We start from the raw sequence: 24407 nt of genomic DNA, 5'->3' as shown, positions 1-24407 counted from the left end.
AACATGCGGCCAGAGCTGCTCGTGTGTGTGTGTCTGTCATCTTATTTGTACAGGAATTTTGCCCGTCTGTCCTTCTGAGTGGCAAACCTCTCAATGACCCTTTGATTAAAGTCAGGAATGTCCCTGACAAGTTTCTTCTCCATGGAGAGCATGGCCAGAGCGTTCAGGCGATCCTGTGTCATGCTGTTTCTCAGGAAGGTCTTGATCCTTTTCAGTGTAGAGAAGCACCTTTCTGACTCAGCAGTTGTCATGGGTGTGGTGATGAGGATCTTGAGGAGGCTGGCAGTCTCTGTGAAAGTGCTCTGAAGGTTGTTCTCCATGAAGAACTGGTACAGGGGCACTGCACCACTACAAGCCTTGAACTCACTGTTCTCATAGATGAGGGACAGTTCGGGTTTTGAGCTTGGCCTTGTTCAACATGGGGTACGCCTCCACGGTTGTTTCAAGCGCTGTATCGGGGAACTTCACACTGTGTTGTGGGAACAACTCTCCGTGCAATAGTGTTGCGCTGATGAGGTGCTGGGTGAAGGAGAACCTCTCTTTGGCATGACTCAGGATGGTATCACATACCTGTAAAAGATACATCATCAGCTTTAATTTGCAATTAAGCTATTTTGATGCAAGTGATCCTGACTGACACATGCCTATGTCCAACTCAAGTATATGATTACCAAGGTGCTGATTGTTCAGGGTTTTGGCTACATACTACCAGGCCTGAAAAAGTTCTATGGGGGAAACACTGACAATTACATCACAACTTACCTCTATAGCCAACCTCTGTTGTTCTCCTGGTCCCAGCATCCTCCGTCGCTTGATGGGCTGTTGCTGCTCGTCAGATGCGCTGTCCCCACACAAAGAGGGGAATTGAGGCCCTGGGTCCAAAAAAATAAAGTTTAATTTGATAACTTGCAATCAGACTTCTTAGCTCACTGTAATTCCCCCTCAACACACAACCAGTGACTTATATATATATATATATAGACAGACAGACAGACAGACAGACAGATAGTGTGTATATACACACAAACTATGTCTAGTAACTGCTTTTAACCTGTGATGTACATAATTAACTGATGTTATTACGTTTTAAAGCCTTTTTCTATTACATTTGTGAGAGGGATGCAACATAATTTTGTTCTGCTGTGCACTTAGCAATAAAGTTAATCTTCAATAACAACTAGGCCTCTTCTAGAAATTGACCTGGTGGACACCTGAATAATTATTACAAACTGTGTAGTACTTTCCTGCATTATTATCAACGTCTGATTGTGTCTTTTTGGACAAACACTTGTTCTCGTGGTCGAGTAACAACAACTGCGCTCCTTGAGTGACGGGGTGGTACTTGGTGAGAGAGGGAGAGAGACGACCCAAATTGCGGAGTAAACTAGAAAAACGGACGTTACACATGGCGGAGTGGCATTACCACATTTAACAAACCAAACATTGAAATACCGTTATAGAAGGTAAAGTAAAACCCAAACTGGTCTGTGCATCAATACCGGTATATAGTAATATATAGGCAACATACCGTATATCTGTATCAATTATGTATCAGTTTTACATGTGACCCATATCAAATTTGCGCATTCACACTGAAGGAGCACACAAATGCAATGCTCATTTGGCGTGATTGTCGTGGTAACACAGGTGAAAAAAAATCCTGAATGGTATCCTAATGGCAGCCATTTTGGTTAGGGGAGAAATACAAACAACTCTACTGCCATACATTCCAATTAGACTGAAGGCATACAGTTGTGTCCAAATATATTGGCACCCTTGGGCTTTTCTTAAATAATTCCCTATTTCTTCTAAAATCAGTTGAAATTTGAGAGGAAAAAATGGGTCTCCACACCTTTAATTATATTTCTGTAAACTTAAGTTTACAATTGTAATTTAGAAAATATAGACAAATGTCATGGACTAAATTATTGGCACCCTGGAGCTAGTACTTGGTTGCACAGCTTTTGGCCAAGATAGCTGCCAACATATGCTTATTGTAGACATCAATGAGCTTGCTGCACCTTTTCTGCTGGCAATTTGGCCCATTCTTCAGCAGCAAACTGCTGTAATTCTTCAATGTTTGAGGGTTGCACTCCACCAACTTCTTTTTTCAGATCTTGCCAAAACTAATGTGGTCCCGTGTAGCTCAGTTGGTAGAGCATGGCGCTTGCAACGCCAGGGTTGTGGGTTCTGTCACCACGGGGGCCAGTATGAAAAAAATTTATGCACTCTTAACTGTAAGTCGCTCTGGATAAGAGCGTCTGCTAAATGACTAAAATGTAATGTAAATGTCTTCTCTTTCCTTTTAAAATACTAAAACAAATATAATTGTGACGGCTCTATGATAATCACTCACTTTGATGACCAGACACATTTAGGCTTTTAAACTGTTGTAAGTGAACTATTCATCTTTCTAACAGCATCTTTATCAGCCAATAGTAAATATAGTTATTTACCTGATTGTTAGCATGCTTTCTGTGAACCTCTGGACAAGTGCTTTAATGAAGACAGGGTCGATGTTCCTCTTCTGCAGCTGGCTGAAAAGCATGTCCACATTTGGCATGATCTTGTGGAACAGTGCCAGGAAAAAACAGAAAGCCTCGTCTTCGAGCATCCTCACAAAGCCCCCCGCCTCTCTGACAGTCGGGGGCATCAAAGTTCCCAGAGTCTCTGATGGTCTGGAAACACGTTAGGAGGTCATCCCTGTACTCGTACACAGTGTTTACAGCGCGACTGTGGAAGTTCCACCGTGTTGTAGAGGCTCTGGGGAGTCTATGCGCAACCACTTCGTCAAGCACGGTGGTTCGCTTGGGAGACCTGGAGAAGAAAGCAGAAAATCCTGCAAGGTCGGAAAAGAAAGTGCCGATCCTGGGGATGCGTGAAGTAGCCTGCTGCATGATGAGGTTCAGCTGATGTGCATAGCAGTGGACGTAGTGCGCATTTTCGTACACATCCACTATTTTACGCTGCACTCCGCCGGTGGCTCCCCTCATCACACTTGCTCCGTCGTAAGCCTGGGCAATAAGTTTGGCCTTTTGTCCATGTGAGAGTATGGTGCTGAGCCTCTCCAGCAGCGCTGTAGCGATGGTGTCGGCGGTTGCGTTCTCGATCAAAATGAACTCGAAAAAACGCTCTTGGACGTTACTTTTAGCATCGATGTAGCGTATCACAAGCACCAACTGGCAGTGGGTGGAAACGTCAGTCGTCTCGTCAGCTTGAATGGCGATAAAATCAGCACTCTTTACTTCCTCCAGGATGTAATCCTTAAGCACTGACAACATACAGTCCAACAGCTCGTTCTGTATCGTCTTTGACGTGCCCTTAAAAACGGTAGCTGTCTTCAGGTGCTCCTCCAGCACACTGTCGAGGAGGCAACAAAATCCACTAAGCCCCGGAAAATGCCGGGGTTGTCCGAGGAGTCAGTCTCCTCGTGCCCACGCAAGGCCAACTCAAAAGCCCCACAGAACTTCACACAATCGATAATTTTGGATAGAATGTGCCTGTTTTTATCCACCTCCTCATTGTGTTTCCTCACCGCAATCCTGTGGCCGTCATCCAGCTGCGTAGCAATGTTCACCCCTTCCTAATACAGCTAGCTTTACAGAGTTGTCCATGTGTGCCCTGGTGTTCTCATGTTTCTTTACCTTCTCTGACAGGTGCTTCATATCCCCTCACTCCGGTACCTGTCCATGCTGAATCTGACCCCGTCGTTTTAAAAAGCAAGCACGGAAAGCAAAATAAAGCATTAGCATCAGTGCACCCAGCTAGCCAAGCCTTCCTGGTGTACCAGCTACGGGAGAAGCCGCGACATACTGCTTCCCTTTCTCGCTAGCCTGCTGTCTGATTGAGAGGTCAGGTTGATCTGGGCCCAGCTCTTTCACCCGAACTTTCTCTGACAAAGTTCTCCTCTCAAACGGATCTTGGAGGATAGATTTCAAGTTAAGTTTGGTGGCGGGGTGGGTTTATGCTTGTTCTCGTCGTCATTGTCAAGTAGAAAAGGCGCCGGCACTTTCTGTCTCTCTTTAAAGCTGAGGGCGCTGGTAGGAGTTTCGTCGTCTTCTTTTTATTTTAATAACTATTAGTTATTTCATTATTTATTATTAATAAATTGCTTATCGCTGCGCTGAACCCCCCCTTCTCTCCTCTCTTCCCTCTCTCTGACCAGGCTCGGAGGGTTGAGCGGCAGGATGAAAGTGAGCGGATATGATTGTATATATATTTTTATATTTTTGTAATATTAAAACTTAAATATATTTAATTTTTAATTTTTATTTTTTTTTTTTAATAGCGGCGCCACGGCCCTACCGTCTACAAGAAATTATGAATTTAAGAGAAGATAATACAATTCAAAAATAACATTTTTAAACAAACAAAAACATTTAACCAAAAGGCATGAGTTTTTATTTATGTAGATAAACTATTGGAATGCAATAAATGCAAAATAAGCTGAATGTGCCAAAAATAAATTGTAATCAATTTTAAATCAATCTATGCCACAAGCAAATGCAGCATGCATCTAATTAATACACATTCAATTTTGCACATCCTTAGAATCTAAAATGACAAAACATTTCCCTTAGAGTAGAGATATAGCGATTGCATGCATTTGGACTTAAATACTGCCCAAATCTTGTGACGACATGGCTTTTCATGACTTCTAGCTTGTACATGAACAGCTCTTGCAACGCCGTCAGTATCTAAACATGCTTACTGCCCCTTGCTTTCATCGCAAATGAAGGTGTGGTTAACCATACAGTCCAACGGAATAAACACAGCCAATGTGTGCGTCCCAAATGACACCCTCTACCATATATAGTGCACTACCTTTGACCAGTGTCCTAGGCCCTGGTCAAAACTAGTGCACTATATAGTGAACAGGCTGCCATTTGAGATACACCCATTTATTATCATTACGCTGGGCCTCTGCTCAGTGAGGTAACCATGCCCTGCTCTTTACCTGTGTGTGTGAGTGTGGTTGTCCATGTCTTAGACTGTAAACATGTCTACGATAAGAGTGTACTGTTTACCAATATTATGTCATCAATGTTGTCGACTATGCTAGATGGTTTTCGTATTTTTTTTTCGGACCTGGGGCATATTTTTTTTTGTTCCAGTCCAAGACTATCACACCCATTTCAACAACTCAATGATTGGTTGATCAATTCAACAATCAGGTGTGATACACGTTGTGCTCGAACCAAAACCAGGACCAGGATTTCAAGCCTCAGTACTATCCTAGCAAAGCCTAGTATGTGTGTGATTGATATAAGTTAAAGGTGTTTAGATTTTTTTCAACAAACATGAAGAGTCCCATGGTATGTTTTTCTGGTATGAAGAATATTCCAGCCATGCACTGTTTTGGTTTCTAGGGTTTGTGTCCGTGCTAGTTGTTGTCCTTCACCCACTGCTCTATCCACTGGACTATCTGCTCCAGGTTACGCTCCAGGTCCTCAGGCTCGTTGCTGGGCAACTGGTGGACAATCTCCTCCTTATAGGCCTCCATGGCCTCCTCATAGATGGTCTGGAAGATCTCACACTGGACATTGTCCTGCAGCTTCTTCCCTGTGTAGCCCCTGTAGAGGGAAGAAAAAGACAGATCATGTGTCAGAGCTTTCTGTCTCCTCCATAGGGTCTTAACAGGGAAGAGGGGAGTGTTTTGTACAGTCTTATTTCTCTATGTGCTTTGCATTTCTTCTAAAGGTGGTACACAGAGAGAGAAATAAGAAAATGTATAAATGTCTTCCCTGTGTAGCCCCTATGGAGGAGAGAGATAGCCTGTCTTCCCTGTGTAGCCCCTATGGAGGAGAGAGATAGCCTGTCTTCCCTGTGTAGCCCCTATGGAGGAGAGAGATAGCCTGTCTTCCCTGTGTAGCCCCTATGGAGGAGAGAGATAGCCTGTCTTCCCTGTGTAGCCCCTATGGAGGAGAGAGAGAGCCCGTCTTCCCTGTGTAGCCCCTATGGAGGAGAGAGAGAGCCTGTCTTCCCTGTGTAGCCCCTATGGAGGAGAGAGATAGCCTGTCTTCCCTGTGTAGCCCCTATGGAGGAGAGAGATAGCCTGTCTTCCCTGTGTAGCCCCTATGGAGGAGAGAGATAGCCTGTCTTCCCTGTGTAGCCCCTATGGAGGAGAGAGATAGCCGTTTTAGACTACTGAGACGAGCCATAATGGGTTGTGGTCCACTGGCCTGTTTACGCATCCACCATAGTTGCTGGGACCGTGCTGAAAGCACAATGAGCAAATAAAACCTCTGAGCCAGCGCAGAAAGATTTGGGTTGGCACGATAGTATGAAAAAAGTAAGAAGGAGAGAGTCATAGTGTATGTAGCCCTTTTGGAAAACAGCACGTCAGTGATAATTCGTATACGTGACGTCTAGCAAATACACTGTTAAATGTTTTCAATTTGCCAGGAGAAACCCACCTGCCCTCCAGCCGGCTATAGAGGTTGGTGTTGTCTGTGCGGAGCACGAAGACAATCTGGAACCAGCGCTCTGGGAAAAAGTCACAGCCGTGGTAGTCCACTATCACCCCTCCGTCCCCCATCTTATCCTCCAGCTCATCCACCACCTGGAACACACAAGGAAATAAAAACAGTCAGCCTTAAACTTCGACGGGAAACAAAACACACTGGAGTCCTGTGGCGGGTAACTGCAGTACCTAAAATACACAGGCTTTGTCTGGCTTCGTCATGAGGATGTGAATAGACTGTTTTAGAGGAGATAAGACTCACCCGGTCCTCATCTAGAACTGGGCACTGGTACTCTTCATCAAAGCCATCAAACAGCTGCCCTGAAGAGACCAAAATAAACAACGTCATCAGCATGATCTCCAAAACTTCGAATTAGATAGATAGGCCTATTTATACTCCTTTCATGTGAAAACACAATGATAGTCGAGATGGGGTAGTGTTATGATAGATACAGTGACTTCAGAAAGTATTCATACCCCTTGACTTATTCCACATGTTGTTGTGTTACAGCCTGAATTCAACATGGATTAAATATATGTTTTTTTCTCACCAATCTACACACAATACCCCATAACAAAGTAAAAATAAATATATAATTTACATATGTACTCACAACCCTGAGTCAATACTTTGTAGAAGCACCTTTGGCAGCGATTACAGCTGTGAGTATTTCTGGGTAAGTCTCTAAGAGCTTTCCACACCTGGGTTGTGCAACATTTGGCCATCATTCTTTTCAAAATTATTCAAGCTCTGTCAAATTGGTTGTTGATCATGGCTAGACAACCATTTTCAGGTCTTACCATAGATTTCCAAGTAGATTCAAGTCAAAACTGTAACTCGGACACTCAGGAACATTCACTGTCTTCTTGGTAAGCAACTCCAGTGTAGATTTGGCCTTGTGTTTTAGGTTATTGTCCTGCTGAAAGGTGAATTAATCTCCCAGTGTCCGGTGGAAAGCAGACGTAACAGGTTTCCCTCTCGGATTTTGCCTGTGCTTAGCTCCATTCCATTTCTTCTTTTTTTTATCTTGAAAAACCCAGTCCGATTATAAGCATACCCATAACATGACGCAGCCACCACTATGCTTGAAAATATTGAGAATGGTACTCAGTAATGTGTTGTATTTCCACAAACATAACACTTTGTATTCAGGACAAAACGTTAATTGTTTTGCCACATTTTTTGCAGTATTACTTTAGTGCCTTGTTGCAAACAGGATGCATGTTTTGGAATATTTTTATTCAGTACAGGCTTCCTTCTTTTCACTCTGTAAATTAGGTTATTATTGTGGAGTAACTACAATGTTGTTGATCCATCCTCAGTTTTCTCCTATCACACCCATTAAACTCTGTAACTGTTTTAAAGTCACCATTTAAAGTCCTCTCTAGCAACGGAGTTAGGAAGGACACCTGTATCTTTGTAGTGAATGGGTGTATTGATACACCATCCAAAGTGTAACTAATAACTTTACCATGCTCAGAGGGATATTCAATGTCTGCTTTTTAAAAATGTTCTACCCATCTACTAAAAGGTGCCCTTTGCGAGGCATTGGAAAACCTCCCTGGTCTTTGTGGTTGAATCTGTGTTTGAAATTCACTGCTCGACAGACCTTACAGATAATTGTATGTGTGGGGTACAGAGATGAGTTATTTAAAAAATCATGTTAAACACTATTATTGCACACAGAGTGAGTCCATGCAACTTATTATGTGACTTGTTAAGCACATTCTTCATCCTGAACTTATTTAGGCTTGCCATAACAAAGGGGTTGAATATTTCTTGACTCAAGAAATTTCAGCTTTTCATTTTTAAACATTTCAAATAACATAATAATCACCTGACATTATAGGGTGTTGTGTGTAGGCCAGTGACAATGTTTTTCTCTCAATTTCATCCATTTTAAATTCAGGCTGTAACAACAACATTTGGAAAAAGTCGAGGTGTGTGAATACTTTCTGAAGGGACTGTAGCTAGGGTATCCTTGTGCATTTAGTAATCTGGGGTGTATTCATCAGTCAGATTACGTTTGGAAAACGTTTTGCAACGGAAACAGTTTACTCTAGGTTCCCAAATGGAAAGAACGGGGAGGGGCCTAACTGACCAATAGAAACTCGTTTTCGCTGCAAAACATTTTCTGTTTTTATAGTAAACGGTTTCTATTGCAAAACGTTTTGCAACGGAATCCGACTAATGAATAGACCCCTGGTGTGTCTTCTTACCTTCTTGTGCCAGGTCGCCTACATTGACATAGGTTAGTCCTGTCCTCTGGGCAAGCTCTTTTCCCAGGGTGGTCTTCCCTACGCCAGGGGTGCCTGTCAGGACGGCATGATCATCATCAACGTGCTAACTAGGTAGGTAACGTTAGCTATCTCAATTTTAGCCTACTTCTCCGTTGTACACCTGCAACTACGTCCCAAACGTCTTCCTTTTATATCTCTAAATTGGGTAGCTATGCAAACCAAAATGACAGATGCGAAAGTTATGAAGGGGGATGTTATGTACAGTAGCTAGCCACCAGCCAGGAAATTCGACCACGCAGCATCTTTCGAGCTTATTAGTGGTGCGTTGGCTAGCCACAAGCACAGAATCGCCCTGAACACTTACACTTACAAATGAAATATCTTTATACATGTGGGTAGACAGTGGTAGTTAAATAGATCGTTAACTAGTTGGATGAAGACTTGTTTACCTGTCAGTAGAATATTTGGTCGCTTCATGATTTTCATCGCTGCTTTTCCTTGCCTTGCGTGCTCTGCACGTGACCAAATACAGTTACCTTAGAACTCGGAAAGTTCTCCTATTTTGTTTATTACTTTTGTTAACAAAACCAGACAATGTGTAACAATCAGTAACCCATTCAATCAAAGTTACCTATGAGTAAAAAAACAACAAAGCTTCGGGATGAATCGAGTATTTGCAGAACACGCGCCCCGTGTATAATGTGACGTCAGTATTGCGCGCCGCGTTGGCTGAAGGACCTCAATTTTAAAGGGAAAACGGTCGCTGTTGTGATGTTTTGAGTCAACGTTTGTTACAAACTGAAGTTCTAATAAATTTGACTATCAAACTTTGGAATTACTTCAGATGATGGCCAAGAAAGGTATGCATAGTTTGTTTAATTTAGCTTGCTAGGTTTGTGCGCGAGAAGTGAAGTCTGCGTAGGTAGCTAGCTAACTAGCAACTTTAGCTTAACGTTACTTTGTCAACTTGTTTGCCAACTAACGTTAGGTAGACTATTCGAAACGTTGGATATGTTAGCTACTATTGTAGCTCTTGTGATTTAATCGACTTTATTCCTACTTAGTTATGCCATGTAGCTAGCTATTACTCAGTAGCAATCGCTAGCTAACGTTAGTAGAATTAGCGCTAGGTAGCTACGTTACCTAGTTAAGTTAGTCTGTTTTCTGCATTCGTTATGATGAAAGCTAATGATGATGTTTTCAATTCCATCTTCCTCAGTCTTGCATTGACCAGCTGGCTCCTTTTGTCAATGTGAAGCACCACATCTTATGATGTCAAAACTTTCTCTGAGAGGAAAAGTAGCCTCAAATAAAGTGAGTTCATGGTGTGTGAGTGTGGAAGGCAGGTCTGTGAGCGATTTCAAAGTAGATCGCTAGCACGTAAGGATGCAATGTCACTTCACTAACACCTCTCTCCCCCCAGCTGAATCGTTGGGTGGAGCCATCATTCGGTGAATTCTTCGGCAATGCCAACCTCTCCCTCTCCTCAGGCAGTGGAGGCGCAGCCCTCTCTGGAGGTACCAGGGTTGACAAGGTCCAGCCATCCAGCACCGACCCCAACAGCAGTAAACGCCTCTGTAAGAGGAGGGCAGACCCCAACGCCTCCCAGCTCCAGACCTCTACCTCCACAGAGCCTGCACAGGGGGACCAGGATGAGCCCTGGGTGGACACACACAAACCCCACTCTCAGGTAACTATCCTGGGGGAAGGACTAGACCACCAGACCCCCACTGGAGTGAAGTTGTGAATTTCATCACACACTTATCTCTGTTTGGCCTTGTGTAGGCTGAACTGGCCGTCCACAAAAAGAAGATTGAAGAGGTGGAGGATTGGATGAGAGTACATGTGGACCCCAAGACTGCAAAGGTTTGTCTCTGATGTTTTTATAACTCAGTTTAGGCTCTGTTGTTTTTATTGCTAAAAAGATGGCTATACTTCACTGTTATGGCACTATGTATTCATCACAGTTTTAGAGACACTTTTATCACTTCAAATTCAGAATATTTGTGTTTTCAATTGAGAATAATACACAAAATCAAAGCTGAAACATGACCAACTGTTCATTTACACCAACACAACAGATTTATGTTCTATTTTCAATGTTTGTAATGTTTATCTGTAGAAATGCTTTGTAAATCAAACATAGCCAAGGGCAGAAGGGGTTCTGAGGGTGCCCATGAAAAATCGGAATAAATATGACATATATATATTTTTTGTGTGTGAACATTTTTATTTTTTCCACAAAAGTAGTGCACTGGGCCTTTACTAGTCCTGTATTAGTGGACCGATATAGACATCTGTAGCGCCGGCACATTTTATTGCACCTCACCCCCAAACATCTTCCCATGGCTATGAAATCTAATCTAACCACAAGTTTTCTGAAATGTTACTGTGCCCTCGTGTCCACAGGGTGGCGCTGTCCTGCTGCTGACTGGTCCGTCAGGTTGTGGGAAGTCAGCTACAGTGCAGGTTCTGGCCCAGAAACTGGGCTACAGGGTGCAGGAGTGGAGCAACCCCTCCAGCCTCTCAGATTACCGACCCAGCACAGACCACTCAGACCCTGACACCTACAGACAGACCTTCGACCCAGGTGAGAAAAACCTGGTGTGTATTCAGTGGTGTAAAACTTTCTCAACGTTGCAGATAGTACTGGATTGTGTAGAGCTGACATGATTCCTTATTCTACATGACAAACTATCCTATCTGTTTAGTACATTTCTATATGCTCGTTGTGACATTGTACCCTCCTGAACAGGCCCCAGGTCTGTCTGGACCAAACAGCCTAGGGCCTCTATTTTGGGTTTTCCCATTTTTGTTTTTGTAGACGGAATAAACGTAATTGGACAAATAACAATTGGACTGCCAGTGCACGTCCAACAAATAATCACATGATAAAAAAACTTTGATAACGTTTTCTTCCACCACCAGACTCGAGGTTCAATGGTTTCTATGGCAGCTCTCAGACAGGCCTGTTCCAGGAGTTCCTTCTCAGGGCCAACAAGTACAACCGCCTGCAGATGAGCGGAGAGGGAGGGGCCTCGGACTCAGACAGGAAGCTAATTCTGGTGGAGGTACAGTACTCTACCTACTTAGTACTTACAGACAGGATCGTTGCCGTGATAACTCGGCACGTAAATGTCTACAGCAGTAAGAAAAGCTTTACTCTCTCTCTCAGGACTTTCCTAACCAGTTCTACAGGCAGCCCGGGTCCCTGCATGATATTCTAAGGTGAGCTCATCGTGTTTTGAGCGACTGACTGTGACTGCAGAAGATATTAATATTAATTTGTGGGTGTATTCACACGTGTGTACGTGCATGTTCCTCCTCTGTCAGGCGGTTTGTGAGGACGTGCCGGCGTCCCCTGCTGTTCATCGTGTCTGACAGTCTGAGTGGAGACAGCAGCTCCAGACTACTGTTCCCTAAACAAGTACAGGAAGAGCTGGGGGTCTGCAACATCAGGTGCTGTACAGTAAACACTGTACACTAACCCTACACACACTGCCCACTGTTCTCCAAACATGTACAGGGGGAACTGAACATTTGCAACATCGGGTAGGTTCTTTACAGGTTATCTTTCTCTAACCCAGTGTCTCTCTTCTTCTGTTTCCAGTTTTAACCCTGTGGCTCCTACCAGTATGATGAAGGTTCTGAGCCGGATTGTGTCCGTAGAGGCAGGAAAAGTAAAACAAAACATCTTTGTGTGCATCTTTTCTTAATGTCAATGTGTATGTGTTGTTTGAATGTGTGTGTTTTTAATAGTATATATTAATTATTGTGTGTGTGTGTCCACAGAGTGGAGGAAAGATGTGTGTTCCTGACAAGGCTGCTTTGGAGCTGCTGTGTTCAGGGACCTCTGGGGACATCCGTAGTGCCATCAACAGCCTGCAGTTCTCCTGTCTCACAGGTGAGGGCGCCACACACCCATAAACGCCACACAACAGTTCAAATCAAACAGTTCAGTGGTCAGTCACCTGCTGTTCCTAATCCTGGTGTCCCACTGGAATAAAATCAATGGCTTCCAAACTGTTTTGCATTGTGACACACCTAGAGCTTTTGGGTTTTGGTTTCCTACACACAGATTAAACTGAGTCCTGGACTAAGAAGCATATTCAATGGAAATTATACATTTTAAAGAGTTTTTCTAGACTAGGACTAGGCTTAATCTGTGTCAGAGAAAGCGGCCTCTTTAGCCAGGACCCAGACTGAAGTGTTGACTGAAAGGTAATAGACTAGTATCCTGATGGTGATGAACTACTGCAGTGGTTAATATATTATGGTCGGTGAACCACCTGTAAAGCTGCTCTCAACGGTTATAATGTTCCAGACCAGTCTATGAAGAAGGGGTTCTGGGCTGTGAAAAAGGTCAAGGCGGCGGCGACCTCGTCGCGGAGAGCCGTTATCAAGGCAACGCGTGGGAAGAGGAAGGCCAAAGACTCAGAGGGGCGGGACGAGGAGCAGGCGATAGGAGGGAAAGACGCCTCCCTCTTTCTCTTCAGAGCACTCGGCAAGATCCTCTACTGCAAGAGTGAGTGACAGCAGGGGGAAATGGGCAGTACATGGTGTCCGGTGTGAATGGAATAGAGATATGGAGAGGAAGCCTCTTCATAGCATTTAGATTCACCTGGGCTGTGTTCAGCATGGAACAACATTGCGGAACGTTCAGATATAAATGTATTATAGAGAACAAATGTGCGTCTCTGACATGTAGAATAAGGAATCAGGACAGCTCTCTTCGTCACAATTATATCAGAAATGTTCCACAATGTTGCGTTGCTGGGAGGAGGGGCTCTGTTGAAATGGATGGATTATGATTGGCTGGTGTGTTTATGATTGACAGGGGAGAGCCCTGAGGGCTCCGAAGGTTCCCAAGGACCCAGTCTGCCTGCACACCTCTCAGAGCACCACAGAGACAGACTACTGGTGGACCCAGAGGTACAACACACACACACACAGACGAACACACACACAGACCTAACATGTAATCATATAACCCCCTTCCTTTCCTCTCCCTCATCAGGCCGTAGTAGAACGCTCCCACATGTCAGGAGACTTCTTCAGCCTGTACCTGCAGCAGAATTACCTGGAGTTCTTCTCTGACGTGGAGGACGTTGCCCGGGCCGCAGAGTACCTGTCTGATGCCGACTTCCTCACTGCCGAGTGGAGCGTGAGTAACCCTAGCATTATGGCCATGGCTGATTCACATATATATATATATATATATATATATATATATATATATATATATATATTAGATTTTGTTTTACAACGTTTCCTCTAAATTAGCTTTGCTGTACAATTTAAAGGTAAAATCTATTTACATTTAAGTCATTTAGCAGACACTCTTATCCAGAGCGACTTACAGTTACACTGCGTTTCAAACAGTCAGCAATAACCAATTAATTCAGGGCTTGTGAAATTATACCTAGGCTAAATATAACCCTTCCACAACCATAAGACCCACTAATAATGTAATTATTTTATCAAAGTTTAACCTGTTATTTTGCAATAATCACTGATCTGGCTTTCAAGTCTATGTAAATGACCTTTTTGTTTAAAAAAAAAACTAAAACAAACCAGAACCATGCATGATGCACATCCACTAATAATGACTAACTTCTTGTAGCAGGCATTATAGCCAATTAACACCGGTCTCATCAACAATCCCTCAAGCACAAGCCCATGTTCTACTGAGTAGCCAGCTAATCTTCATATTTCAAGTTTAGTCAACTTGGACCTATTTGCTAGCTAACACGGCAGAACAGTTGAATTGTTATGAACACACCCTTCTGTCCGTCTCCCAACTGTTTGATTGGCATGCTAGCCTGTCCACTTTGTTCAGATGTTGAAATCAAGTGGCCTACCTTATTTCTCAGAATGAGAACGGGTTGCCAATTCCTTAAATAATTGTGTTTTATGCTTATTGCACAAGTGGAGTGTTCACAAACCCATAAATGACTGGTTTTATAGAATTGAAAAACACCAATTGTCCAAATGTACATGAAAACATCAGGAGCACATGTCAGTACATGGACATGAGCTATTACATATTTCAATCTAACTTTGAAGACTTGGATTTGGACACTGTCCCATAGAGGCAAGTTTTCATATTATGCTCCACTGGCACCATATCACTAGCAATGCATATACTTATTGAGTTAATGTTGCAAAACATTTCCCAGCTAGCAGACAGTGTCATGGTATATACAATTGAAGTCGGAAGTTTACATACACCTTAGCCAAATACATTTAAACTCAGTTTTTCACAATTCTTGACAATTAATCCTAGTAAAAATTCCCTGTCTTAGGTCAGTTAGGATCACCACTTTATTTTAAGAATGTGAAATGTAAGAATAATAGTAGAGTGATTTATTTCAGCTTTTATTTCTTTCATCACATTCCCAGTGGGTCAGAAGTTTACATACACTCAATTAGTATTTGGTAGCATTGCCTTTAAATTGTTTAACTTGGGTCAAACGTTTCAGGTAGCCTTCCCCAAGCTTCCCACAATAAGTTGGGTGAATTTTGGTCCATTCCTCCTGACAGAGCTGGTGTAACTGAGTCAGGTTTGTAGGCCTCCTTGCTCGCACACGCTTTTTCAGTTCTGCCCACAAATTTTCTATAGGATTGAGGTCAGGGCTTTGTGATGGCCACTCCAATACCTTGACTTTGTTGTCCTTAAGCCATTTTTCCACAACTTTGGAAGTATGCTTGGGGTCATTGTCCATTTGGAAGACCCATTTGCGACCAAGCTTTAACTTCCTGACTGATGTCTTGAGATGTTGCTTCATTATATCCACATAATTTTCCTTCTTCATGATGCCATCTATTTTGTGAAGTGCACCAGTCCCTCCTGCAGCAAAGCACCCCCACAGCATGATGCTACCACCCCCGTGCTTCACGGTTGGGATGGTGTTCTTCGGCTTGCAAGCAACCCCCTTTTTCCTCCAAACATAACGATGGTCATTATGGCCAAACAGTTCTATTTTTGTTTCATCAGACCAGAGGACATTTCTCCAAAAAGTACGATCTTTGTCCCCATGTGCAGTTGCAAACCGTAGTCTGGCTTTTTTATGGCGGTTTTGGAGCAGTGGCTTCTTCCTTGCTGAGTGACCTTTCAGGTTATGTCGAGATAGGACTCGTTTTACTGTGGATATACAGTGGGGAGAACAAGTATTTGATACACTGCAGATTCTCCTACTTACAAAGCATGTAGAGGTCTGTAATTTTTATCATAGGTACACTTCAACTGTGAGAGACGGAATCTAAAACAAAAATCCAGAAAATCACATTGTATGATTTTTAAGTAATTAATTTGCATTTTATTGCATGACATAAGTATTTGATCACCTACCAACCAGTAAGAATTCCGGCTCTCATAGACCTGTTAGTTTTTCTTTAAGAAGCCCTCATGTTCTCCACTCATTACCTGTATTAACTGCACCTGTTTGAACTCGTTACCTGTATAAGACACCTGTCCACACACTCAATCAAACAGACTCCAACCTCTCCACAATGGCCAAGACCAGAGAGCTGTGTAAGGACATCAGGGATAAAATTGTAGACCTGCACAAGGCTGGGATGGTCTACAGGACAATAGGCAAGCAGCTTGGTGAGAAGGCAACAACTGTTGGCGCCATTATTTGAAAATGGAAGAAGTTCAAGATGACGGTCAATCACCCTCGGTCTGGGGCTCCATGCAAGATCTCACCTCGTGGGGCATCAATGATCATGAGGAAGGTGAGGGATCAGCCCAGAACTACACGGCAGGACCTGGTCAATGACCTGAAGAGAGCTGGGACCACAGTCTCAAAGAAAACCATTAGTAACACACTACGCCGTCATGGATTAAAATCCTGCAGCGCACGCAAGGTCCTCCTGCTCAAGCCAGCGCATGTCCAGGCCCGTCTGAAGTTTGCCAGTGACCATCTGGATGATCCAGAGGAGGAATGGGAGAAGGTCATGTGGTCTGATGAGACAAAAATATAGCTTTTTGGTCTAAACTCCACTCGCCGTGTTTGGAAGAAGAAGAAGGATGAGTACAACCCCAAGAACACCATCCCAACCGTGAAGCATGGAGGTGGAAACATCATTCTTTGGGGATGCTTTTCTGCAAAGGGGACAGGACGACTGCACCGTATTGAGGGGAAGATGGATGGGGCCATGTATCGCGAGATCTTGGCCAACAACCTCCTTCCCTCAGTAAGAGCATTGAAGATGGGTCGTGGCTGGGTCTTCCAGCATGACAACGTTCCGAAACACATAGCCAGGGCAACTAAGGAGTGGCTCCGTAAGAAGCATCTCAAGGTCCTGGAGTGGCCTAGCCAGTCTCCAGACCTGAACCCAATAGAAAATCTTTGGAGGGAGCTGAAAGTCCGTATTGCCCAGCGACAGCCCCGAAACCTGAAGGATCTGGAGAAGGTCTGTATGGAGGAGTGGGACAAAATCCCTGCTGCAGTGTGTGCAAACCTGGTCAAGACCTACAGGAAACGTATGATCTCTGTAATTGCAAACAAAGGTTTCTGTACCAAATATTAAGTTCTGCTTTTCTGATGTATCAAATACTTATGTCATGCAATAAAATGCTAATTAATTACTTAAAAATCATATAATGTGATTTTCTGGATTTTTTTTATAGATTCCGTCTCTCACATTTTGAAGTGTACCTATGATAGAAATTACAGACCTCTACATGCTTTGTAAGTAGGAAAACCTGCAAAACCGGCAGTGTATCAAATACTTGTTCTCCCCACTGTAGATACTTTTGTACCTGTTTCCTCCAGCATCTTCACAAGGTCCTTTGCTGTTGTTCTGGGATTGATTTGCACTTTTCGCACCAAAGTACGTTCATCTCTAGGAGACAGAACGCGTCTCCTTCCTGAGCGGTTTGACGGCTGCGTGGTCCTATGGTGTTTATACTTGCGTACTATTGTTTGTACAGATGAACGTGGTACCTTCAGCCGTTTGGAAATTGCTCCCAAGGATGGACCAGACTTGTGGAGGTCTACCATTTTTTTTCTGAGGTCTTGGCTGATTTCTTTTGATTTTCCCATGATGTCAAGCAAAGAGGCACTGAGTTTGAAGGTAGGCCTTGAAATACATCCACGGGTACACCTCCAATTGACTCAAATGATGTCAATTAGGCTATCAGAAGCTTCTAAAGCCATGACATCATTTTCTGGAATTTTCCAAGCTGTTTAAAGGCACAGTCAACTTAGTGTATGTAAACTTCTGACACACTGGAATTGTGATACAGTGAATTATAAGTGAAATAATCTGTCTGTAAACAATTGTTGGAAAATTACTTGTGTCATGCACAAAGTAGATGTCCTAACCGACTTGCCAAAACTATAGTTTGTTAACAAGAAATTTGTGGAGTGGTTGAAATAACAAGTTTTAATGACTCCAACCTAAGTATATGTAAACTTCCAACTTCAACTGTATGTGTATGTAGTCTCGTAGCACCATGGGGGAGTATGGCTCGTCTGTCGCCACCAGAGGTCTTCTACACTCCAACTCTGGTCACGTGGCTGGCGGCTTCAGACCCTTACACAAACCCAACTGGCTATTGGTCAACAAGAAGGTAACACATGCACACACACGCACATGCACACACACGCGCGCGCATGCTTACTCAGTCACTCACACACACACACACACACATATTCAGGCCCAAGCTCAAACCCAACTTACTACTGGTCAAGATAAGGTGAATGGTCAGAAGATTATGAAGGAAACACTTTCACACATATTGGGGTTGATACCAGTAACAGGAGGGGACTTTCTTAAGTCCTAATGTGTGTGTGTGTGTGTGTTTTATTTCAGTACCGTGAGAACTGCCAGGCTGCCCAGTCTCTCTTCGTCAGTTTCTGCCTGACGCCTGTCAGTCTCCAGACGGAGCTACTGCCTTACCTCGCTCAGCTCAGCAACCCCTTGAGGAATCCAGGTGACACACAGACACGCACACGTGACATGACGTGACCTGCATTGCCCTGCAACCTTAGAATTAGAATGCAAGATTACACCCACATACACACACACAAGCAAATATTATACAAAGAAAGCTAAATACATTACTATAACAGAAACATCCTCATCTTTGTTGAACCTTTATTTGATATTTTCCACATGAGCCGTGTATACACACTATACACATCTATAGACACTATACACATCAATATTCACATCTATACACACTATTCACATCTATAGACACTATACACATCTATAGACACTATACACATCAATATTCACATCTATACACACTATTCACATCTATAGACACTATACACATCAATATTCACATCTATACACATCAATATTCACATCAATACACATCTATACACATCAATATTCACATCTATAGACACTATACACATCAACATTCACATCTATACACATCAATATTCACATCAATACACATCTATACACATCAATATTCACATCAATACACGAAAAGCAAAACACAATAATAGAAAACGAACACATTCTTCAGTAAAAATGTCCTTAGTCAGCTGTCTGAATTGCCCTAGAGCAGGGGTAGGCAACTAGATTCAGCCACGGGATGTTTTTTTTTTGTCGGAGCGGATAGTCAGGGGCCGGAACATAATTCTAATAATTTGTACGTCGCAAATTGACCAACTAAGCCCAACAAGAGGTGGTATTTAAAAATGTCATACCTTGATTACGTTGAGACACGATAACATTTATCTATTTTATTTTTTATTTGTGGGAATAATTGGGAACAGATTTCCTGTATTAAACTAATTCCTGGTGATTTGAGTGGCAAAAAATATAACTTGCAGGCCTTTTTTGGGCCCCTGCCCTAGAGGCACCAATTTCTAACATTTTAGAGAGCCTTGGAGATTATTACAAAAAGTAAGGTGCAAAAAAAACTTGAGCAGGTTTTGTGAGCGGAGATCGATGGGATCTCCAGAGTTGGCTATCCCTGAGACCGGGTCTGGTGTCTCGGGACGTCTGTAAGTTCTAAACAGAATGTCCCTTTATTCTTGCCTGCCCACACCAGCAGAAAGAAAACCTCTGTCCACCTTAGTGGGTTAAACACATGCAAATGAAGGACAGGGTCCATTGTATGACTACGCTTAGCAATGCAGACTGCAGGTGGTTGATTTGCATCTGAAAGCCATGTCGCTCTTGAACCTGTGTTGCTAATGCTACTAGTGTCTGATGACTAGGGGTGTGCTGAGTAGTCCAACAAAACCAGTATCTTAACGGATACGGGCAATTTTCCTGACACGATTATGATCAGAGTATTTTTAGTAATAATCTGTGATACATTTTTTTTTTCGTTTTTTTTTTTCAGGTGCCAGCAGGCATCGTTCAATCAAGTGCAAGGTGCTACATGTTCTAAATAGCTCAAATGGCTAGTTTGCCTGTCTGTAAAGAGAAGGGCGGGCTGTACGTTGATCCTGCTTCTCTGATTGGATGGAGCAAAGCTGTGTTTCTCTGTCCCTCTCCAGGGCCTAAAATTAGCAGCCACTGTGGCAGGTAGATAAAAAAACAAAAACAGCCAAAATATTATTTTTTTGGGGGGGGAAATTACACCAACAAAACACAAAAACACAGATGAGCATGCTTTGTAATGTTTCTAAAACAATACATGTTTTACTACACTGAACAAAAATATAAACGCAACAAGCAACAATTTAAAAGATTTTGCTGAGTTACAGTTCATATAAGGAAATCGATCAATTGAAATAAATTCATTAGGTCGTAATCTATGGATGACCGGGAATACAGATATGCATCTGTTGGTCACAGATACCTTTAAAAAAAGGTAGGGGCGTGGATCAGAAAACCAGTCAGTATCTGGTGTAACCACGATTTGCCTCGTGCAGCGCGACACATCTCCTTCACATAGAGTTGATTAGGCTGTTGATTGTGGCCTGTGGAATGTTTTCCCACTCCTCTTCAATGGCTGTGTGAAGTTGCAATGGCTGTCCCAAACATGCTCAATGGGTGACATGTCTGGTGAGTATGCAGGCCATGGAAGAACTTGGAAATGTTCAGCTTCCAGGAATTGTGTACAGATCCTTGCGACATGGGGCCGTGCATTATAATGCTGAAACATGAGGTGATGGTGGCAGATGAATGGCACGACATTGGGCCTCAGGATCTCATCACGGTGTCCCTGTGTATTCAAATCGATAAAATGCAATTGTGTTCGTTGTCCTGCCCATACCATAACCCCACCGCCACCATAGGGCACTCTGTTCACAACGTTGACATCAACAAACCGCTCACCCACACAACGCCATCTGCCCGGTACAGTTGAAACTGGGATTCATCCATGATGAAGAGCACAGTTCTCCAGCGTGCCAGTGGCCATTGAAGGTGAGCATTTGCTCACTGAAGTCTGTTACGACACCAAACTGCAGTCAGGTCAAGACCCTGGTGAGTACGACGAGCGCGCAGATGAGCTTCCCAGAGACGGCAAAGGAGAAATGCTCACTAACAGGGATGTAAACAAATTTGTGCACAACATTTGAGAGAAATACGCTTTTTGTGTGTATGGAACATTTCTGAGACCTTTTATATTTTTGTTCAGTATAGTTAGAAGTAATGTGGTATATTGGTTAACTTCATTACATTTTTAACCAAAATATCACAGATAAGACAACAATTTCCCCCCTTTATGGGCGGGAGGTTACCTTGGTAACGCAACTCAGTCATGTTTGTGCCTTTTAAGATTGAGAGTCTGACTAGTACCAGCATTGTCTTCTCTTCCCTAGCAGTTGAAACTCAAGCAGTGAAAAACAACCTAGCTTGTGAACAAAACAAGGTAAATAGCCATAGAAACACAAGGACAGTCTCACTTCAGTAGACGTTCGTTTCAAGTAAATTAGACCAACTTTTATGCCTGGACGCAGCGCTTCTAAAAATGAATCTTTCACTCCGCTCTTCAGGTGCGCACAGCCCCCAGCCAGACAGTGTTAGCAGCTATGAAACAAAACAGCTACCTCAGCATTGATTTTACTAGAAATGTGATCATACTTGACTATTTTTAGTCCCAAATGCTAGTGAAATGCTCACACTGTGGAGCCCTGACCACCCACCAACCAATGTGGCTGGTGGAATAGACGTCTTACCCGCTAACGTGGCTGGTGATAGACATCTCACCCGCCAACGCCAAAATCAACCCACATTTGGCAGGTGGCGGGTGTTCATTTTAGGCCCTGGTCCACTCGCTTTGCTTCATAATTTCACCGGATCACTTCTCCTCGCATGTCTCGGTCTGATCATTTAGATCGCTGCTGCCTCCAGTTAGCCGGATACTATGATAACTCAAATGGTGAGGATGTTTTGATAGCATAGCAGGGCGAGTGTAGGGCCAAAATATGAACTGCCGATGCACATTCTGACTGAGTGACGGCAAACTGCCGCTGCAAATTGAGACACACAGACATGCACCCCTCCACGCTGCTCCTAATCTGCAGCTTTTCTGGTCTATAAACTTGCAGGGTGATGGGTATTTTGACAATAATCTATTTAGGCATATTAAAACACTTCCGTTTTTTACGATTACGAGTTTTAAAAAAACCCTCTCTGTCTCTCCCATACAGCTCAGATAGCCTTCATTCAGGACGTGGGTTGTCTTTCCTGCAGAAAGTTCCCTGGCAGGTACATCACCTATAAGCAATCTCTTACTATATTTGCAGTATAGTGGGAAGTTGTCTTCCGTATTTTCTAAAAGCCACTGAACTCTTAATTTGTGTTCCTCTCTGTCTCTGCATCCTGTCCAGGTTGAAACTGGAGGCTCTGACAGACAAAGACCCAGGACTGCTGGAGTTGGACAGTGAGGAAGAGGAGGAGGGGAGGCTTGTGTCTTCATCCATCGACCCAACCTCAGGCACCCTCTCTGGGGAGACAGGAGACCAGGGGGATCCCTCCCTGGAGCCTCCCGTACCAGGCAGCCAGGGCCCAGGGGCTGGGGGACCAGGTGGAGACCTCCCTGCCTCCCAGCCTCAGCCCACTACCACCTCAGCCCTTCTGGAGGAAGAGGACCTAGTCATAGAGGAATACGACAGTGATTTCTGATAGACAGAGCTGACACTAATCACAGTACAGAGACTTCTGATACATTCACCCTCCCGCCTTTGTGATTGACAGAGCCGACGTTCCAATCACAGACTTCTGACATGGTCCCGCCCTCCTGCCTTACCTGTAAACTGTGATCAGTTACAGGACAGAACAGAATACGTTTGCTTTCGTTGGTATTATATGTCTGACTGTCACTGTATCTGTTATTGTTTCTTATGGTAATGACTGTAGTTGTCATATCAAGGAATTTCTGGTATTATTCATTAGTGTTTTGCCTCAGTGAGTACGGGCAAATTCCATCCCAAGTCCTGTCCGATTCCATATCTGAACAAGTGACTTAAATTGAAATGGAATTGGACCTGACACACTGATTTATTTGATACATTTATTAACAAAACACATATGACAGATGTTGTGGCTAGCTTTATTGCAGACTTTATGTGTTTGTTACGGTTTTTGAAATATTGACTATATTTATTTGTGTGTTTTAGAGCACTTATCTTTGAATTTATTTTGTTTGGCTTTAGAACTGTTGAGAACTTGGAGATGTGTACAGTGGTAGGCTTAATATGCCTGCCTGGCTTTTCAATAAGATTGTCCTCATCCTTGTCTTTTGTAAATGACCATGCCAAAAGAGCTTGGCAGTGAAAGGTTAATGTTCACCTCTTTCTAGCTTCCACTGAATCTTGAAGAAAAGATTACTAAAAGTTGTGGCCTCCCATCTTATTTCAAAAGAAGTGTAAAACAGAAAGTGAAATAAAGTATTTTGTTAAAATTGAATACGTTTCTAAATGCAGAAATAATGTAATCCAAGTCTCTTCCATTCATGGGCATCATATCAGAGAACCACAAAATGGCATAAAGTTTTTCTTCAAGACACCTACAGAACTACAGCAAGCAACGCAGTGAATAATGGTAATAATTTTAAACAACTGTCACAAAAAATACTGAAATATTTTATGTTGAGATAGTAGGTCACCACATTTAAAATAATGCGGGAAAGCACGATGATTTTGTGGGACAGTGTAGCCTCTATGAATAAAAACATTTGGCACGGCAGCATTATTTGAAGCTCCATCAGATTAATGGAAATATGCATTTTGATTATTTTGAATTACTGATTCGTGAGAAAATGAGAGCAGATGGTGTTAACAAACTAAATAGCCTTCCTGTATTTTGTTTAAATCAAATCACGTTCTGTTTTGGCTGCTCATTTTTGGGACTATTCAGCTAACCATCCAAAAATGCAGGGGTGCAACTTTCACTGGGGACTGGGGTCATGTCCCCCCCCACATTCTGAAATTGCATTTTTGTCTTCCCCAGTTTTATCGTTGCAAAGTGGTAAAAAAAAAAGAGGCAATGTGTGTTTTAGGACCATGCGGACGTCTCAGAGCAGTCCTGGTATGCTGTTTGGAGTGTTCAGCCGGCTGGATTTAGGACCATGCGGACATCTCAGAGCAGGCTGACAGGCTGTGTGAAGGCAAAGCTTCTGGAAGGCTGGCTGACCAGCACGGGAGAGTTGAGCATAGTTCAGTGTGTATGTGTTGCACTCTTTCACCAAGTCGTAAAAGCAAGCAGGGCAGAAACTGGCTACTATTTAGTTGACTGATGTAGCTGCCAAGGGAACTGCTGTTTAACTTAACAG

General features: G+C 43.1%; 2 protein-coding genes across 3 annotated transcripts; one reads left to right on the top strand and one right to left on the bottom strand.

Moving 5' to 3' along the window:
* Positions 1-4399: 4399 nt before the first annotated feature.
* On the bottom strand, positions 4400-9396 carry ak6 (adenylate kinase 6). Its single transcript, XM_041836421.2, has 5 exons — positions 9154-9396; positions 8684-8776; positions 6726-6784; positions 6417-6562; positions 4400-5573 (listed from the first exon to the last, which is right to left on the bottom strand). The coding sequence occupies exons 1-5, from the start codon at positions 9188-9190 to the stop codon at positions 5384-5386; spliced, it is 525 nt and encodes a 174-aa protein (XP_041692355.1). The 5' UTR covers positions 9191-9396; the 3' UTR covers positions 4400-5383.
* rad17 (RAD17 checkpoint clamp loader component) lies at positions 8729-23542 on the top strand. Of its 2 annotated transcripts, none has more exons than XM_041836420.2 (17): positions 8729-8815; positions 9924-10018; positions 10128-10394; positions 10490-10570; positions 11114-11294; positions 11633-11775; positions 11880-11932; positions 12038-12163; positions 12315-12384; positions 12497-12608; positions 13029-13229; positions 13542-13636; positions 13722-13868; positions 18156-18284; positions 18527-18647; positions 22285-22342; positions 22465-23542. In XM_041836420.2, the coding sequence occupies exons 2-17, from the start codon at positions 9974-9976 to the stop codon at positions 22757-22759; spliced, it is 2124 nt and encodes a 707-aa protein (XP_041692354.1). In that variant the 5' UTR covers positions 8729-8815; positions 9924-9973; the 3' UTR covers positions 22760-23542. The 2 variants fall into 2 exon arrangements, with proteins under 2 accessions (XP_041692354.1, XP_041692353.1); XM_041836419.2 differs by lacking the exon at positions 8729-8815 and adding an exon at positions 9449-9564.
* The last annotated feature ends 865 nt before the right edge of the window (positions 23543-24407 follow it).

Source organism: Coregonus clupeaformis, chromosome 18 (genome assembly GCF_020615455.1).
Source record: "Coregonus clupeaformis isolate EN_2021a chromosome 18, ASM2061545v1, whole genome shotgun sequence".
Lineage (NCBI taxonomy): Eukaryota > Metazoa > Chordata > Actinopteri > Salmoniformes > Salmonidae > Coregonus > Coregonus clupeaformis.
The sequence above is the reverse complement of the archived record's forward strand: the minus strand, read 5'-3'. Positions and strand labels throughout refer to the sequence as shown.